The sequence below is a fragment of the Mustela lutreola genome, chromosome 16 (genome assembly GCF_030435805.1).
Source record: "Mustela lutreola isolate mMusLut2 chromosome 16, mMusLut2.pri, whole genome shotgun sequence".
Lineage (NCBI taxonomy): Eukaryota > Metazoa > Chordata > Mammalia > Carnivora > Mustelidae > Mustela > Mustela lutreola.
Window position 1 is genome coordinate 48,602,269 of NC_081305.1, and position 18,930 is coordinate 48,621,198.

General features: G+C 53.6%; 1 protein-coding gene across 1 annotated transcript; it reads left to right on the top strand.

The window, feature by feature from the left end:
- The first annotated feature begins 394 nt into the window (after window positions 1-394).
- On the top strand, window positions 395-16,652 carry LOC131818164 (zinc finger protein 383-like). The gene is made up of 6 exons (XM_059152375.1): window positions 395-446; window positions 3,456-3,541; window positions 4,998-5,089; window positions 8,399-8,525; window positions 9,898-10,029; window positions 12,483-16,652. Exons 2-6 carry the CDS (start codon window positions 3,508-3,510, stop codon window positions 13,787-13,789), a joined length of 1,692 nt encoding a protein of 563 aa, XP_059008358.1. The 5' UTR covers window positions 395-446; window positions 3,456-3,507; the 3' UTR covers window positions 13,790-16,652.
- The last annotated feature ends 2,278 nt before the right edge of the window (window positions 16,653-18,930 follow it).

Consider the following 18,930-nt stretch of genomic DNA (forward strand, 5'->3'; position numbering starts at 1 on the left):
GAATCTTGGCCTCCAGCGGCTGCGGAGGGATGCTGAAAATTTTGAGGTGGGGTCACTACGGGCCACTACTGCCAGGTAAAAGGGAGGACTGCAGAGCTTTAAGTCCACTCTTCCTCGAAAGCTCCTTCCCTCTGCGGGAACCCAGACCTTCCCTTCTGCCGGGTGGGAGGAATGGGACATCCTGCCACCTCCCAGCCACCACCGCCCCTGAAGCGCGGAGCGCCCGGCGCCGCCCCCCTCGGTCTAGGGACTACATTTCCCAGCGGTCCTCGCGCCCCCACCCTGGCTTTGGGCTCCTTAGCGGACACAGAGCGGCGGGAGCGGCGAGGCGCGGGGACTTCTGGGACTGGTAGTTTGGCGGGCGGCGCTGGCGCGCACTTGGGACGGGGTTTGAATTCCGCTCAGCCTCATTCAGCTCGGGGAGACCGCGGGCTGCGCGCGGGGCGGTGAGTTTGCGGCGGGAGAGGACCGGGGAGCTACGGGAAGGGAGCGTGTGTGGGTCTGGGGGGGTCGGGGTCTGGCAGAGGAAGCGGGGTGGCTGGGCTGCGCGCTTAGCAGGAGAGGAGCGGTCCCGTCCGCCCTTCCAGTGCCGCTGGACCGCGGACGACGGCGGGTGTGTGGGGGTGGGGGCTCCGAGGTAGCGATCCGCTCCGCGCAGGTGAGTGTGCGAGGGAGGGCGCGTGGCTTTGAGGGTGCCCGCGCGCGAGGCCCCGACTCGGGACGGGTGGCCACGTGTAGAGCGGCGTCCGTCCCAGCGCGGGAGCTCCTGCGGGACCTCGCAGCCCGCGGCTCCGCATCTCTCCGACCGCGGGCGGTGCAGGCGGCTGCGGGGCTGTGCGGCTGCGGGCATCTGAGTGTGTCCCACTGCAGCTGCCTCCCCTGTGGCGTCTGAGTTGGGGTAGCTGTCGTCTTCTTCGCGGGAGGGTGTCAGTTTGTGTCACCCTGAGTCCGCCGGTGAGTGTGGCCGAATGTGTGGGCTTGTGTGTCTGTGAATCCTGGTGGGTCATGACTTTTTGTGCAGTTGTGAGACTGTGTGTATCTGACTGTGTGAGTTCGTGTCTGACTCCTGGGTGTGGCTCGGTTTGGTTGTGTGCCTCCCTCTGTGTATGATTGTGCGTGGGACGTTGTGCCTGCTGGCATGAGTTTGTGCGTACCTTCCGATGTGTCTGATGTGTCTGCACCTGTGTGGTTGTGTGAACTCGTGTGGGGGGGAACACACAGGTGAAGACTGTCTGTGTGCTTGTGTAAGTGTGGCTGCCACTGTGGGCGTTTGTGCGACTCTGAGTGTGTCCACCGTTGAGTGGGCTCGTGTGCATCTGAGTCTGTGTGTGCTGGTGTGTGTGTGTGTGTGTATTTGAGTGTGTGTCTTGTTTAAATATGGGTGTGTGTGAGTGTGTTCATCTGTATCTGTGACTGAGTGTGCGTGTGTGCTTGTGCTAGTGTGTACTCCAAAGTGGGTTTGTGTGTTTCTACCTGTTTGATTGCAGAAGTTTGTTGGTTCCCGCGGGGCGGTCTCTGGGCATCTCCCGAGCCGCCCGCGCGGGCTCCAAGGAGACACTCAGGGCAAGTGGACCCAGCCCGTGCCCGGAGGACTGGCTGCCCGGGAGGAAGCCCTTGTTGGTTTAGACTCCAGGCAGAGAGGACAGCCCGTGGCTGTCGCTTCCCCGCAACAGTGCTCTGGCGGTGCTGGGGCAAAGCGCCCAGGGACACCCTGCTATCACAGGCTCCTGCTGCCCTGCCACCCTGGGTCTGGGAGGAGGCACCCTCAGGCTACGCACTGGCCGTCAGCCATCTGGGCCTCGGGACACCGGGCACTCTGATGCCCAAACTCCACTGGTGTGGCCCCCATGCCTCAGAGCCAGGCTGAGGACCAGGCATTAGCCCCCAGAGCCATTGTCATTTTCGGGTCTTTCTGTGCCCCTGGGTCTCAAAGTTCCTCCTGTCATTGTTGGGGAGAAAAATGAAGCGAAAGACGATGCTGGAACTGCTCCTCTGGGGACTCACTCCAGGACCTGCTGGGGAGGCTGGGTCCATGTGGGAGGCAGGATGGTCAGACTTGAGGCATGCTAGTTTGATGGGGGAGGCAGCGAAATTCAGGTTAGCTCTGGGTTGTTAGAGTAGACAGATGGAGGTCAGGAGGCTATGTTAGTGACTTGGCCTGCTGCAGCATGGAAAAACTGGGCGGGGGGCAGTCCTGAGGGGAGTTTGGGGAAAGTGGAGAAGCAGGGAGCCCCTCAGGAGGCATTTGGGCATCATCGCTGGACAAGATTTGAATCACACACAGTTTGCATATATCATCATTTAATGGCTTCATTTTTATGGCAGGCAAAGCTGAAGGAGCAAGGAGGCTAAAAACTCCCAAATTGTGTGTTGCCGGTTAACAAATAGGACTCCCCTAAAAACTATACGACACCCACTTAAATTTGAGTTTCGCATAAATGTGCATTACATTTTAGTATAAATATGTTCCAACTATTGCATGGAACTTGCCACGTTATACTTAAAAATAATTGACTCAGGGGGGCGCCTGGGTGGCTCAGTTCCTTGAGCCTGACTCCAGATCTCAGAGGTCGCAGCCCCATGTTGCGTACAGAGCTTACTTCTTAAAAAAAAGAGAAAAGAATTTATTCAAATAAGTAAGTAAAAAGAAAAGTTTTAATATAGACGTATCCCATGCATTGTTTGGGACATACTTACACTAAAAATTATTCAATTTTTTATCTCAAAATTCAAGTGTCAGGTTGCTGTGTGCTTTTTGTTAGTAAAGAATCAGGCCATCCTGATCCTTTCAGCTTCACAGCCAGTGTCCATCAGACTGGAAGTCCCACTCCACCCGCCAGACAGACTGGCCTGCAGTCCTGCCTTGTTGCAGGGCCTTCCTGCCTGGGTCAGACCAGGGTCCCCAGATCCCTGGATCCCAGGGCTGGCCCTCCCAGCAGCGCCGTGGCAGAGCGGGCCTCCCCCGCAAGGCTGTGGTGCAGGCTCCTGAGGACTGGTCTTCACCACAGTCCCAGGAAAGAGGGTATAAGCACTCGCCAGGCGAGGCAAGGTCCAGCTCTGAACATCAGGCTGACTTACAGCTTTCAGGGCCAGAAAGACAGCAACACCAGGGCTGGCCATGAGCAATATGTATTGAGTGCCTGCTGTATGCCCGGCATCAGAGGCCTGCTGTATGCCTGGGTAACCAAGCATCCCCGTCAGGGCCGCACGAGCCCTGGCCTTGGCCTTGCCAGGCACCATGGCAAGCACTGTCCATAAACTACCCAGTTGGCCTTGAAGGTGACTCTATGAAGAAAGTGTGGCTAACACCTCTCCTCCACAGTTGAGGACACAGAATGGTGGGGAGGTGGCATCACCTGCCCCAGACCACATGGCTTCTCTGGTGCTGGGACTAGAACTGGGGCTCCCGACACCATGGCCCACACCCTAACTACTCTGGTCTCCGCCCCTAGCAGAGTCCTGCACCTCACAGAGTCCTGCCTCTCAGCACCGTGGAGGGAGGGGACCATGGAGGTGAAGACCCAGCCATCTGACAAAGGCGGTAAGAGAAACACAGGGTGGAAAACTGTGGGCAGGAGGGGGGGAGGCAGGCCTCTAGGGCCCAGCGATGGTGGGAAGTTTTACCCTGGAGATTGGCCCCTGGCTACGACAAATCATCCCCATCTCTGTGATTCTCTCATTTTGAGAACCTTGTATCAGTAGAACCCTGCAGCTGGTGACCTTCTGAGATTTGCTCCTTCCCACTGGGCACGGTGCCCCGGAAAGCCATCCGGGCTGCTGTGGGAACCCACGCTTCATCCCACCTTATTGCTCAGTGGGGTTCCGTGACATGGCTCTACTTCTGGAGGGACACCTGGATTGTTTCCAGTTGCTGGCTATCGCGAGCAGAGGTTTTTGCACAAATGTGTGATTTCCTTTCGCTGGTAAAAGTGCTCAGGAGTGCAGTTGTTCACTGATAGATCAGCCAGACGAACCAGATGAGTTGGGATGCTGTGTCTTAAAATCTAAGAAACCACTTTCCCCCATATCCTCAGGAAATTACCCATGTACTCTGATCCAGGAAGAAGCTACAAACTACTGTCTCCCTGTGCCAAGTGGTCTCCTGGCTTCCACTCTTGCCTCCTCCAGACTGTTCCCCGTTCAGTAGGCCAAGGCATCTTATAAAAAAATGAGGATCAGGTCCTGTCGGAGCTCTAAAGCTGGAGAATGATACAAATTCTATACAGGGGCTCCAGTGGCCCTGAGGGACTGGACCCTGCTGGCCTGACTTCACCACTCCCATCTCTCCCTCTCCAGTTCTGCAGGCTTCGGCCACCCCTGGCCTCTTAGCTTCACCTTTAACATTCTACCTCAGGGCCTTTGTTCATGCTGCTCAAGAACACTCTTCCTTTATATGCTCACTTGGCCATCTCCTTTTCAAAATGAAGGTCAAAACAAAGTCTTAGCTCCTCAGAGAAGCCAGCCCTGACTGTCCTAACTAAAGTAGCATCCAGGGATCTGCCTTCATTCCAACCTAGCTTATTTTGGTTATGATGTCTGTCACTCTCTGGTATTTTAAAGTGTATTAATTTGGTCTTGGACTCTTTGCCTCTCTCAGATGGGAGCAGTTGAGATCCTGGGTGTCATATAGTCCATCACAGACTCTGGTGCCATTGTCTAACCCCAGCGCCTTCACTCACTGACATTTCCTGCCTGTTCCCCATTGAGCTTTGGGATGCAGTTTAATGCATGTCTTAAGGCACCCCTGCGCAACCTTGAGTGAGTGTCTTAACCTCTTTGTGCCCATGTCCTCATCTGTAAAGTGGGATGATGATAGTAGCTATCTTGTAGCATTATTATGAAAAACCAAATACGGTGATACCTGTACAGTAGTTAGAAGATGGCGTGGCACACAGCAAGTCTTCATCCATCTCTTGTGGGTTTCATCACTGGGATTTTATTGAGCTTCCCCACCCAGAGAGGGCAGGATGACCTCATTACTCCTTCTTCCTTGCCAGACCTGCTTTCTCAGAGCCCTGTTCCTACTTCAGAGAACCTCTCCAAAAAGAAGGGAAGACTACCAGTCAGATTCCGGCCCACCTGGAGCACGGTAAGCCCTCTCCATTTGACCAGAGGGCCCCTCAGTTCGGAGAAGGCAGGTGCATTTGCCACCCTCTCTGGTTGGCGGAGACCCTCGCATGGCAGGGCTCCCCTTGTCCCTCACCCCAAAAGGATATGGCCCCATCCCAGAGGGGATGGTTTTCCTGGGCCTCTTTCCTTCCTTCTTCTCTTTCCTAATTTCTACCCCGGCTGGAATGTTGTCTCCTCCAGGAAGCCTCCCTGCTCACTTCCTCCTCTTCACTCCCTAATGTCATGCCTTGCTTAATTTTCTTCAGAGTAGTTATCACTGTGTGATACAACCATGAGAATAGCAGGCTGGGACAAGACAATGATTCTCAGCCAGAGGCTGTTCGTTCCCCCAGAGGACACTGGCAGTGGCTGAAACAGTGTTTGGGTGTCAGCACAGGAGGGGTGGGTAGAGGCCAGGGACACTGCTCAACAGCCTGCAAGCCACAGCAAGGAATGATCTGGTCCCCAGATGGGCTCACTCTGTAGAGCCAAGAAACCCCGGAAGAGGGAAGGGGTGCTTTTGCAAAGAAAGGGGCATCGCATGTGGGGTGCCATCCCCATGGCCCTTTTGTGCCTCATGACTGCAAATGTCAGCCTGGAACAGCCCAAAGCGAAAGCTCTGGAGTCTGACTGTGGATTCAAATCCCCCCTCAGCCACTCATGGCTGTGGGATCCGGGTCTGTTCCTGAACAATCCAGGCCCACTGCAGTTTCCTCATCTGTAAAATGGGGCTACTATGTTTTCCATGGGCCATCCAGGGGTTATTCTGGAGAGTAAATGAACTCACATCTGTGCTGTTTTCAGACAGCATCTGACCTGTAAGGTTTGTAACATGAATGGTGGCAGATTCCTGACCCCCCCCCCCCCAAAGAAGGGTATGTTGTCATCTCGACTTGATGCCCCCAGAGCCCTCCCACCCCTGTATCTGATCGTAATGAGTGGGCAAGTTACTGGTGCTTTCCTACCCCATTTCCTTGTCTGTAGAATGCAGAAAGCACGGAGGCTACCTTGTGAGGATGAAATGGGGCCATGATGTTAGTCCCAAAGAGGAGCAAAGTGCTAGAGGTCACAGCCCTGCCAGAAACCGTCATAGCTGCGCAGGGGTTGGGGGTGGAGAGGAGGTGGGGGGTGGGGTGGTTCCCGTTGGAAAAGCAGTTTACATTTGTATGAAAGCAGACAGTTTGAAGAAACCAGCTGAGGCCAGAGTTGAGCAGCTGAGGTTCCAGCCCTTTCTTACTAAAGTGCTACCCGCGGTTGCGGATTCTGTTCTTGGACTGTCCTGTCGAATGCTCACACTCGCCGCCAGGAGGCAGCACTACTCTGTATTCTTCCCATTTTACAGATGCGGAGACTGAGGCGCCGGAAGGCAAGTCCCCAGGCGGCGCGCGGCCAGGCGGGCAGCCCAGCCCCGTGCCCGGCCCTCACACTGAGGGGCGCGGACCCCACTCCGGGAGCGAACACCGTTCCCTGTCTGCTCTGCTCTCTCCCGTTCCAGCCGCTCCCTTTGCTTCGGCACCTCCTCCGTGGCAACGCTCTGCAGGGCCTTCCCTTTCCAGCCTTTTCTAGCGTTTCAGGAAATGCGCGCTGGGGCTCTTACTCCAGGCCTTCCGGGCGTTCTCTGTGGCCACGGACCCTGCGCCCTTCTGCACCTGCGCCCTTCTGCATCTGCGCCTTCTGCACCTGTGCTCCTGCGTCCCTCTGCACCTGTCACCCTCCACACCCCTGCCTGTCCCGGGGCTGGATCTCCCCAGCCACATAATTCTGGTTGCTATAATACGACATCCCAAAATATGGCTGCTTCGCTCAGACGACATTACTTATTCCTCACGGTGACAGTGTGTGTGGACAGCCGAGGAGGGCGACTCGGCCCTGCGTGGCCGGTCCACATTCTGGGGCACTGCAAGTGGAACAGGTGCTTAGTCTCAAAGGCCAAAGCACAGAAGACGCAGGCAGCTCTTCTGCTCGCACCTCATTGGCCCGAGTGTAGTCACATGGCTGCCCCAGTGCAAGGGATGCTGGGGAATGTAGTCTTTGGTCTGTGCAAGCACGGGCTCACCTGTAGCTTCCATTATTACGGCAAAGGAAAATGGGTATTGTGTCCAGCACTCACCTTTTCTGCTTTGTTAATCTATCACATTGACTAGAATCCTCTCCCCTTCTAAACAAATATTTAGAATAATTGACATTTCTTTCTTTCTTTTCTTTTCTTTTTTTTTTTTTTAAGATTTTATTTATTTATTTGACAGAGATCACAAGTACAGAGAGGCAGGCAGAGAGAAAGGGGGAAGCAGGCTCCCTGCTAAGCAGAGAGCCCTATACCAATGCCGAGGTCATGACCCAGGACAAAGGCAGAGGTTTAACCCATTGAGCCACCCAGGTACCCTAAAATAATTGACATTTCTTGAGCACTGAGCATGTACAAGGCATAGAGCTAACTTCTTTACCTATTTTCATCCACCTAATCCTCACAGCTCCAGGACATGGTACTGTATTATTCCCATTTTTAAGAGAATGAAGGCACAGAGCTCACATCACTTGCCTAAGGTCACACAGATCCTAAGTAGTCAAGATTCGAACTCAGGGAGTCTGGCCCTGGAGCCTTTGCTCCTAACCATCAAGGTATCGATCTACCTCATTGGAAACAGATTCCCAGGTGACCGTACAACTGGTGAGTGAAAGGGCCGCTTCCAACATTCATAGGTAGCCTCCCTTCCTTCACCCCTTCATGAAGCCCATGAACACACTGAGTGTGTACAATAACGCTGTGTAAATACCACCCCCATGGAAGGTCAGGGGCACATAGCAATAAGGGTTTGGCTGTGTGCCTCTGTGGGTGTTGCTAGGCTCCTTTATGTGCCTGGTGGATGGACTCTGCCTTGTCAGCTTGCCTGAGGTGACTTTGCTGAGAGGACTGGGGTGACTTGGCACTGCTCTACTGTCTTTCATCCCCAGAGGCTAGCCTGGACAGCGCTTCCTCCTGGAGGCGGTGGAGGCCCAAGAGAGAAGTCAGTGCTGATTGCATAAGCATTTTTCAGGCTTCTCTCACACTTGGCTGACACCCCACTGGCCCCAGCAAGTTCTATGGCCAAGTGAACAGGAGCACACAGCATAGCCACGTAGCAAAGGGTGTGGATGTGGGGCAGGGTGAAGGAGCCCAGGCCTTATTTGCAAGCTGACACGGCACAGAACTCTGAACACGTCCCCAACTTCTGTTGGCTTTCCACCCGCTGTCCTGGGCCAAGTGCAGGACCAGGCCCTGGGTGAATACGAATGGGGGTTTGGGTTACAGGAACCTGTGATCTTCAGGGATGTGGCCATGTACTTCACCCAGAAGGAATGGCAGCTGCTGAAGCCCGCCCAGAAGGACCTGTACAAAGAGGTGATGCTGGAGAACTATGGGAACCTGGCCTCCTTGGGTAAGGACAAGGTCCCCACAGTTCGGAGGACTTGGATGAGCTCTGCGCTAGGACTGGTCTCACGCACTAAGGTTTGGTGGTATCGGCTTCCTTCTAAGCCTGGCTCTGCTTTGCGGTCTCGAGATAGCCGCCGGCAGCGGGGAGGCACCAGCATTGTAATTCCCTTGCAACCCAAATGGTAGACCCTTTGGGACCAGGTGTTCTCTCCCAAAGTCTGACTTTTGCTCCGATTGGAGCTGGCTTTGGTCATGTGACAGCAGCTGAGCCAATCGCAGTGGCCGGTGCAACAGGGAGAGGCTGGCTGGACAGCAGTTGAGCCAATCGCAGTGGCCAGTGCAACAGGGAGAGGCTGGCTGGCTGTCCTGCTCTCTGAGGGTGGGCTGCATTCTCTGGGAACCTCGAGGGGGGCCCCCCCGCAGACCTTCGTGCTGGTGCGGTGGGGAGGGAGAGGCTGGTGAGGCGGTGGCCCTGTGCTTCTTACAAGGTCCTTCGTGTCTTTGCGATTTTGTGATTCATGATGAGAAACACCTGTTTGGTCTCCCGCCTGTTTCTAGAACAGAACTCCCAACACCTTTGAATGTCTTAGCTAGTGAGAGGAATGAAGGTGTCATTTGCTGTTAATGAGGTGACACTGGGGAAACACCTCAGGAGGAGGGCTGGTTGCCAGGGGAACCATCCTTCAGTCTCACCCCCTGACCTCTAGGGAGAGGGAAGGGACTGGAGGCTGAATTAGTCACTAATGGCCAGTGATTTAATCAATTTTGTCTGTGTAATTAAGCCTCCACAACCCCCCCACCAAAGGACAGTGTTTGCAGACCTTCCAGACTGGTGAGCAAGTGGGGATCTGTGGAGGAGGGGTGGCGTATGAGGGCACGGATGCCCCACACCCTTTCTCCATACCTGGAGCTATACATCTCTTCTACCTGCTGTTCCTGAGTTATATCCTTTTATAATAAACTGGTGATCTAGTGGGTAAAATGTTTCTTGGAGTTCCGTGAGCTGGTCTAGCAAACTCAGCAAGCCCAAGAAGGGGGTTGTTGCAACCTCCAACCCATAGCCTGTGAGTCAGAGGCACAGGTGACGACTTGGATTCATGATTGGTGTCTGAACTAGGGGTTGGTCAGTCTCCTGGGACTAAACCCTCCACCGTGGGATGCACGCCTACCTCCAGGTAGATGGTATCAGAATTGAGCTGACTTGTAGGACCCCAGCAGTGTTTGAGAGAATTGCTCTGTGTGTGCTGTGGCAGGGGTAGGGGAAAACCAGCGTTCTGGAACTGGGAGCAGAACATAAACACACTTCTTTCTGTGCAAACTCGGCCTGGAATGGCAGTCTGGGAGGCCTCCAGCACTTCTCCCCTTCTCTGGAGCAGGGTATCGGTTCTTCAAACCCAAGCTGATCACCAGGTTAGAGCAAGGAGATGAGCCCTGTGTCAAGGAGAGAGACGTCCCTCAAGAGCCCCAGCAGAGCAGTGCTGGAGTCAGCGAGAGCCCCGTGTCCACTGGTGAGTAGGAGGAGATGCCATGGCATCTCCACAAGAAATTCTCCCCGAAGTCCCAGCACGCTGAGGGGTATGAGGAGAAGGGAGAAGCCTGGCAGGGCATGTTGCTTTCCAGAAATGCTTTTCCATTCCTCTGGCCTCTTGGGATCTCATTCCAGCTCTCCTTGGCCACATCCTCTGTATCAGAGCTGGGCTGCCAGCCACTGACACCCTAATTCAGGGCCTTTGCACTATCTGGCAATTCTGCCAGCAGTCCCCTCCCAGTGCTCTTCCCGACTGCTTCAGCGAGCACCTGTTCACTTTCCTCCTTGTATGTGTGTATCGATGTGTTCATGGTTAGAAAGATGTTTATAGCAGTTCTTTGGCAAAGACTGGTCTGGGACGTGACTTAAATCCTTAAGATCGTCACCGTTGAGTAGCCCTCCGTTGACTTGGAGAAACAACAGTATGTTTCCGGGGCAGCACAACTATCCCCCATCAGCGTCTGAACCTGGAGAATATAGGAGAATAGCGAGAGAGCTTTTCCTTTAAGAAAATACATGGATTTAAAGGGCGCCTGGGTGGCTCAGTCGGTTAAGCAACTGACTTTTGGTTTTGCTCAGGTCATGGTCTCTGGTCCTGGGATTGAGCTTCATGCTGAACTCGGAGTCTGCTTAGAGTTTCTCTCTCCTTCCCCCACAGCCCCTCCCCTCCGTGTGCTCTGGAGCACTCTCTCTCTAACATAAATAAACAGATCTTTAAAAATAAAGACAATACATGAATTTAGTAAGAATCCCAAATAGAGGGGCATCAGGTGGGCTCAGTCAGTTAGGCGTCTGTGTTCAGCTGGGGTCATGATCCCAGGGTCTTGGGATCGAGGCCTGTATGTGGCTCCCTGCTCAGCCGGGAGCCTGCTTCTCTCTCTCCCTCTCCCTCTGCTTCCCCCGCTCCGCCCCCACCTTGCTCTCTCTCTCCCTATGTCAAATAAATAAATAAAATCTTAAAAAAAGAAAAGAATCCCAAATAGTAACCAGGTGTTTTTATTAAAAAAAAATAATAACAGTAAGCCTCTTCCTCATTCCAGTGTCACCTCTGCAGTTTCAGAGCGAGAGCACAAGCAGGGGGACCAGGAGGCAGAGGGAGAGGGAGACCCAGACTCCCCGCTGAGCACAGGATGTTAATAGCAACTCAGTTCTTAATAGTCCCAAAGGGGGGACTCCCTAAATGCCTATCAACAACGAAATAGATAAACACATTGTGGCATAGTCGTGCTATGGAACCCTATAAGCAAGGCAAATGAATGATTTGTGACTACAAGCAATAATCCAGATGAATCTCATAGAACAGTTGAGTGAAAGAAAGAAGCCAGGATGAAAGGGTGTACGCTAAAAGGTTGCATTTACATAATGTACAAAAAGAGCCAAAGCCATTCTATGCCATTGGAAGGCAGGATCTTGATTTTTCGAAAGGGAGAGGGTCATTGGAGGGAGTGGGCTAAGGGCTTGCATCAGGGACAGTGCTTCGAGGGTTCTGTTTCTTGATCTTAATCTTGGCACTGTACTCATGAATGTGCTCACGTTGTGAATTCTCACCAAAAAATTTTATTCCTCTTACTTACAGATAGAAACACAGTTTTATTTTAGTGATAAGGGAACATTAAGAACTGACCATGCTTCCAACTTGCACAGGGTTCATGGACTATAAATAACAGGTTATAATACAGTTGCATTTAGTATGGAACATTCTGTATCACTGTCCCTTCAATCCAGAGATCAGCTCTTGTTTTATTTCTGGAGTGTTGCTTGAATTTTGTCTTTAAGTAATTATTCTGATACAGGATCTCTTTTTTTTCCTCTTTTCTTTTTTTAAAGATTTTATTTATTTTATTTGACAGACAGAGATTACACATAGGCAGAGAGGCAGGCAGAGAGGCAGGCAGAGAGAGAGAGGAGGAAGCAGGTTCCCTGCTGAGCAGAGAGCCCGATGCGGGGCTCGATCCCAGGACCCTGGGGTCATGACCTGAGCCGAAGGCAGAGGCTTTAACCCACTGAGCCACCCAGGCGCCCCTTTTTTTCTCTTTTCTGTGCCAACTCCTTTTCTCATTGATTCTTTTCCCCTCTTTATTTCCACCTCATTTGAACTGGCTGTCTTTTCTTTTTCCAGCCTTCTTAGGATAGAGTTGTGTGAGCTTATTGTGATATAACGTATAGGCTTAAGGTGCATAACATGATAATGTGGTATGTATATATATTATGAAATGATTATGGCAATAAGTTTAGAGAATACCTTCATCCCCTCGCAAAATCACCTTTTTTTTTTTTTTTTTGGCTGGCATGATGTGAATTCTAATCACTTCAAACATTTATATTTGTGAGCTTTTTTTGTATGTATTTTATACTCGGACAAAACATTTTCAACCAAAGATAGACAATGGCGCTAAAAAAGAGAGAGAGATTTACATTCTGAGTCCCTTTCAGACAAGAAGACACAGCTTATGCCGAACACGACATTTCTAAAGCCAGACATCTCTACGAAGCCAACCCTGGGGAAGGCAAAGGAAATGGTCCAAAAGAATGCTAGAACAGAAGGGACTTCGGAAACTGAGGACAGGCCACCGAGGAGCATACAAAAATCTGGCCCCAGCCTGGCTGCAGACTCAGACAAAAAAGTTCTCCCTACAAAGCAAAACCATGAGTCCACGGCTGTGAAGAGATGTCTGAGCCATCCACCACCAGCAACGACATCACGGAGCACCCCTCCAGAAAAGAAGACCCTAAAAAAAGATATTCTTGGGAAAAGCCAGGTGCCAGGCTTCCCAAAGCAGAATCGTCCAAAAATTCAACGGGGAAAGCCACACTTTAAATGTAAAGAATGTGGGAAAACTTTCAACCAGACCCTCCATCTCATTGAGCATGAGCGGATCCACACAGGAGAGAAACCCCACAAATGTGATGAATGTGGGAAGTCCTTCCGGCACAGCTCCTACTTCTTCACACATTATAGGATTCACACCGGCGAGAGGCCCTACAAGTGTAAGGAGTGTGGGAAAGCCTTCAACAGCAGTTCCACGCTGAGCAGCCATTATAGGACCCACACGGGAGAGAAGCCCTTCAAGTGTGAGGAGTGTGGGAAAACCTTCAAGCAGAGCACAAAGCTTACTCGTCACCGGAGGGTGCACACGGGGGAGAAGCCGTACCAGTGCAGTGAGTGTGACAAATCCTTTGGCCGCAGCTCGTCCTTGACGGAGCACAAGAGAATCCACACGGGGGAGAAGCCGTACCATTGCAAAGTGTGTGGGAAAGCCTTCCGATGCAACTCACATCTTTTTGAACACCATCGGATTCATCAGGAGGAGAAGTCCTACCAGTGCGGCCAGTGTGGGAAGTACTTCCGAAATAGCTCCCACCTGTCAGAGCACAGGAGGGTTCACCAGGTGGGGCCCTCGGAGCGGTGCCAGGAGTGTGGGAGAACCTTCCGGCGCAAGGCAGCCCTTCTCAAGCATCAGAAGGGCCACAGAGAGACTCACACCTACCAGTGTGAGGGGTGCGGAAAGGCCTTCCGCTGTAAGTCGAGCATCGAGAGACACCAGAGGATGCATGCCGGCCAGAAGCCATATGTGTGCTCTGAGTGTGGGAAAGCTTTCACTGACAGCTCCACACTCATCAATCACCGCAAAATCCACACCACGGGGAAGCTGCACCCGTGCCCCAAATGCCGGAGGGCCTTCAGGCGGCTCTCGTCCCTGGTGCTCCACCAGAAAGTGCACGCCAGAAAGAGACAGTGAGCTCCGCATGTGGGGGAGCCTTCAGTCTGGACCCACACCTTCCTAATCCCCGGAGAAGTCACGATGACGTCAACTTTGTGAGCAGAGATGGACTGCACCTGCTGGCGGGTTGCTAGCTGACCAGCGGTCTTCATTCAGGGGACAGCGCTATGTGGCTCCCCTAGATGTTTGGGGAGTGCCTAGGGCTATTTCTGGTTGTCCCAGCCTATTGCTGCCACTGGCAGAGAAAAGACAAAGGCAAAGAATCCTCCGAACCATATGACGCATCAGTCACCTCCATCTACAAGGAATATTCTGACCTCAGATATCAGGAGCAGCACCATAATTAATTAGATTTAAGAAGGATTTCAGAAATAGTCCACTACAGTAACCACTAAACAGTGTGTCATGATTTAAATTTAAATGAATAAACATAAATAAAACGTACAGTGTTTCATTAGCTGCACGCAGCCAGGGTGCAGTGGCCAAACATGACAGCCGTTGCCGAATCGGACGGTGCGGGTGGAGAACATACCCATTGTTGCAGAAGGTTCTGAGTGGGCCCCGTTTTGGATCTTTTATCAAAATCCTCCTGCAACATAGCCCCGAGAAAGTGAGCCAGAGACAGAGGGCAGCATGGCCAAGTGTAGTGTTCCACGAAGGGCTCTGAGACTGCTGTCCCCACAGATGGTTCTGATGTCTCAGGGCTGGCCAGCATCGTGCCCACAAGACACTCCCCTCTGTCTGGGCCAGAACAGCCCATCAGTGACTGATAATGCTACTCATATATGCTGACATTTCCTGAGCACCTCACCTGCCATGTGTGACACCGAGCACTTTACGTTACCTGGCCCCCTGGAATCCTCTCCGGAGCCTTATAAAATAGGAACTGATGCCATCCCATGTCATGGCTGAGAAAATGAGGCTCAGAAAAGATTTTTTTAAAAGATTTTTCAAGTTTTGCACATTAATCTAGACAATACTGCTATTTTTTTTTATATATTCTATGCTTTCAAATTCATAGCATTAAAATTTTCATGAAATATATCTTTAAAAAGTAGAGCTATTTACATTTCTGTTTGGACTGCACTTTTGGGCAGAGAGCAGCTTGGCTTTACCTATGGCAGGAGCGGGCACGGAATGAGACTCTAGATTGGAGGTGGGCAAACCAGGGCCAGCCCACCCCGTGGCCTGTGTTTGTAAATAAAGTTTTATTGGCACTTAGGCAACTATCCTCTATGACCACATCTGTGCAAAGCCGAGTGATCACAACAGAGACCGGATGCTCCATAAAGCCTAAAATATTTGCTCTTAGACCCTCGGCAAAGAAAGCTGACCGATCCCTGCTCTGAACAGCTGACGAATTGAAACAAATGAGGGTGGACTGTGGGAGTGGTTAGGGAAGGAAGAGAAACCCTCAAACTTTTGTGACCATGACCCAGGGTATAAAAGATACCCTGTATTGCAGTAAGACACACACGTGTGTATTTTCTACGTATGCCTTAACGCATGTTTGTGCCTATGTGAAGGACACGTTTAATGCCACACCACCTACCCTTATTGTGTGTACACACCGATTCTCTTTCGCTTAAAAAGTCATAACCTTCTAAACCAATTTTGCTAACCAACACATGGCACAACCCCCAGCTTGAGAAGCCTTGCCTTGGTGGTGGGACAATGTAAGATATCGCCTCCTTTTTGAGCGGTCTGGACTCGAAGGCCTTCAAGAGGGGCTATGGCTGGCATCACCGCTGGAGAATTTGCCAGAATGCGGAAGGTGGAGAGTGCCTCCGTGTTCAGAGCGTGACTTTGTGCTTGCTCCCAGAGCAGCTTGGAGGAAAGACAGACCCAGGTTCTCTGGATTGCTTTCACAACCCCCAGGATGTTTCCTTCCCGGCACTAGACTAAGGGGGAGGATGGAGAGAGCCTGCATGGGGATCTCCAAGAACTCTAGTGGGGTTTTAAGAAGGAATCATCTGGGGCGCCTGGGTGACTCCGTCGGTAAGTGTCTGCCTTGGACTCAGGTCCTGATCCTGGATTCCAGCACCCAGGGATCGAGCCCCAGGTTGGGCTCCCACTTCAGCAGGGAGTGTGCTTTTCCCACTTCCTCTCCCCACCGCCTTCCCGCTTTTGGTCTCTCTAGCTCTCTCTCAGATAAACAAAAATCTTTGGGTGGGGGGGAAGAGGGAGCCATCTTTAGGAGTGTGGCTGCATCCTCCTGGAAATTATCTCAGGAGTAGGGCTAGGTGGCTTGGGGAGGAGTACCTGTGGCAGGCGCTCGTTCTTGTGGTTGCTTTTGTCTGTGGAGGTCTTCTGTGGCATGTGTTTGTAAATAAAGTTTTATTGGCACTTAGGCAATAAGTGAGACATCTGTGGAGGTGGGAGGAGTAGAGGGGATTCCTCCTGGATAAGGGAAGAATGTGTCTCAACATACTCACTACATTCCTGGTTGCAAGTAACAGGAACCCAACTTCCATAAGCTTAAGTGAAACCAACATCAACAAAGGAATGTATTAGCTCATACACTAGGGAAGCTTCCTTGCTTGAAGTTATCTTTAACTTTAGCGACTGGAATGGAGAACATGACGTGGACTGGACCACAAGCAAGTCTCTCATTTCTGGTCCTCTCTGCAAATCATTGCCTTGTCCTTTTAGCAAATAGGAGCGTCCTCTACCAACCCAGAGGCACAGCTACCAGGCCCCAGAGTCCTAATCTAGGACAGAGAGAGAGTTTCTCCCACAGACTTGCCGGTTAGGCTGCTGTGATTTGGTGGAGCCATTAAAAGAACGATTCTTCTTTTCAATTTTTTCTTGGGGTGATTGTAGTAAGGATGTGTCACTTTTATCACTTTTGAGAGGACAATAAAGGAAGAATAAACAACCACCCAGGCTGGAGGGGAGAATGAATACAGGCAGAGAGACACCTGTCAGGGCTTAGACCCTCCCCAAAGCTGGAGATGATGGTGACCTGCGATGCCCGGCTGGAGGTGGGGGGCCAGGACCCAGCCTGGCAGATCCAGGAGGGGCCCCCGTAGGGGATGCAGGGATGGGGACGGGGTATGTGTGTGTGAGGGAGGCTGATCTATTTACAAACAGGCCTTCCAGCCTGGGCGGGGAGGGGGTGGGGGCGGGAGGGGGTCTCTGAGGTCCACTGCACTGAGCACGTCCTTCTGGGAGGCCTCCATCTTTATCTGAACACGTACACACGTGTTCTAAGGAGGTCGTGTGTGTGTGTGTGTGTGTGTGTGTGTGTCTGAGTCTGAGCAGGGGCTGTGTTCCCGCACATGTGTGGATGACTGTGGGTCTTCATTCTTACATATAGGCCCGTGAGCCCGAGGGGGTGATTCTGAGCTTTTGAGGGTGCGCTGGTGTGTGTGTGAGTGCCCGAGAGAGTCTCCCTGTGCTGGGGTCAGCGCGTGTGCGATGCTGGAGCACGGCCAGCCCTGGACGCCAGCATCCAGGGGCGGGAGCAGGGCGCGGTTGGGCCCTCCCCAGAGCGCAGCTGGCAGGCACAAGGGCTGTGACCCTGGCTTTTCCTTCTGGGCAGGGATGGGCCTGTGTCTGGAAGGTCCCTGCCAGGACTGGGGGCCAGAGTCTTGGGGAAGGGTGGGGGGAGAGCCCCTCTACTCTGGCGCCCTAAAAAGACCCCGGCCACCCGCCAGCGCTCCCAGGAAGGTGGGGGCCAGGGAGGAGGTGGTGGAAGCAGCCTCTGCCCGCCCCCTCCTACTGTGAACACAAGCACACTGGCCTCAGGGCCAGGGCGCCCGCCCCAGGTCCTTCTCTGGCCCTGTTTGGATCACTGGCCCTGGGAGAGCACATGGGGGCAGTGGGGGTGGAGAGTGTCCCTGAGCTGTGGGAGAGCAGTTCTTCTCACACACTCTTTGTCCGGGGCAGTCTCTGGGGCTGTGTTGAGGGGGCCCTGGGCAGGCAACCAGAGAGGCTCTGAGCCAGCCCGCCCCGCCCCGCCCCTGCCCAGCGGGAGAGCAAGAGCCAAGTCAGACCCAGGACTGGGACTTGGAAGGACAGTCTGTGGCTGCTGTCCTGCTCTGACAGGACCCCCGCGCTCTGCTCAGGGCTGGGCCACGGATCTGGGGGTGTGGGGCCGGCCGGGTGGCGGTGGGATCCGGATCTGGACAGGTCCCAGATGGGGGTGGGGGTGGGGTGGGGGTCAGGATCCTCGTAGGAATCCCATCAGCTGCACTGCCAGGCCGCTTTGGGAAGGGCTGAAGGGGCTGCCCTCCCAGCGGTGGAGGGATTCGGGCAGCACAACACAGCCACGGCTCTCGGGGCCGTGGGGGACAGCAGCCCGCTGCCCAGGTGCACCTGCCCTGGGTGCCAGCGGCCTGGAGCCCCGTGGAGGACCAGAGACTCATCCCCAGGACGGCTGGCACTTCCCTGCCACTTCCCAGCTGCCCGCCACCCTGAGCTGCGTGGATTCCTCCTGCCACCTGCAGGAGAGAAGACCAGCGACACAGCACCCAGAGCAGCCCAGAGAGGATGGCTGGGGACACCCTCCATGCTACTGTGAGGGGGGAGGAAGGCACCCCTGGAGGGGTCAGGACGATACACAGGCCACTGAGGCGTCAGGGGGAAAGGGATAGACTTGGCCGCTGGGGCCCAGGAGAAGGAACTTAGGGGAGGGTCCTGGGGAAAGGTGGAGGTGGGGCGGGGGTGTGAGACTGGAGACTGGAGTGGCTGCCTGGGTGGGGGAGGGGGAGGCATGCTGCCTTTGGGGGCATCCAAGGAGGATGCATCTGAAGACTGGAGGAGGAGAAGGTCACCTGCAACCCAGCCTTGGCGCCTCCAGTGAGTCTGTGCGCGCGGCCTGCCTGCCTGGTGTGGGGGCTGGGAGAGAGCCCAGGGTGCACAGCCAGGAAGGGGCTCCGGGGGGCAGGGGGGGTGTGGTGGAGGTGGGGGATCGGCCCTGGGTGTCAGGGAGAGAGGGCAGGGCGTCTGCATGTCCCAGAGGGGAACTTGGAATTTTGGGATGGGCGTCCATAGATGCACAGGTCTGTGTGTGTGTGTGTGTGTGTGTGTGCGTGCGCGCGTGCCACAGGTCTGCTGAGTTGGTGCGTGTGGGAATGCACACGTGTGTGTGTGTGTGTGTGTGTGTGCGCTGACCCGAGGGTATCCATGTGCCTGGTAGGCCTCCCAGGCAGAGG

What these genes read in the sequence shown, in the direction of transcription:
- LOC131818164 (XM_059152375.1), top strand. Translation starts at nt 3,508, where the DNA reads ATGGAGGTGAAGACCCAGCCATCTGACAAAGGCG. An exon ending in CCAGCCATCTGACAAAGGCG is followed by an intron (nt 3,542 to 4,997) that starts GTAAGAGAAACA and finishes CTTCCTTGCCAG; the next exon opens with ACCTGCTTTCTCAGAGCCCT. An exon ending in TCCGGCCCACCTGGAGCACG is followed by an intron (nt 5,090 to 8,398) that starts GTAAGCCCTCTC and finishes TTTGGGTTACAG; the next exon opens with GAACCTGTGATCTTCAGGGA.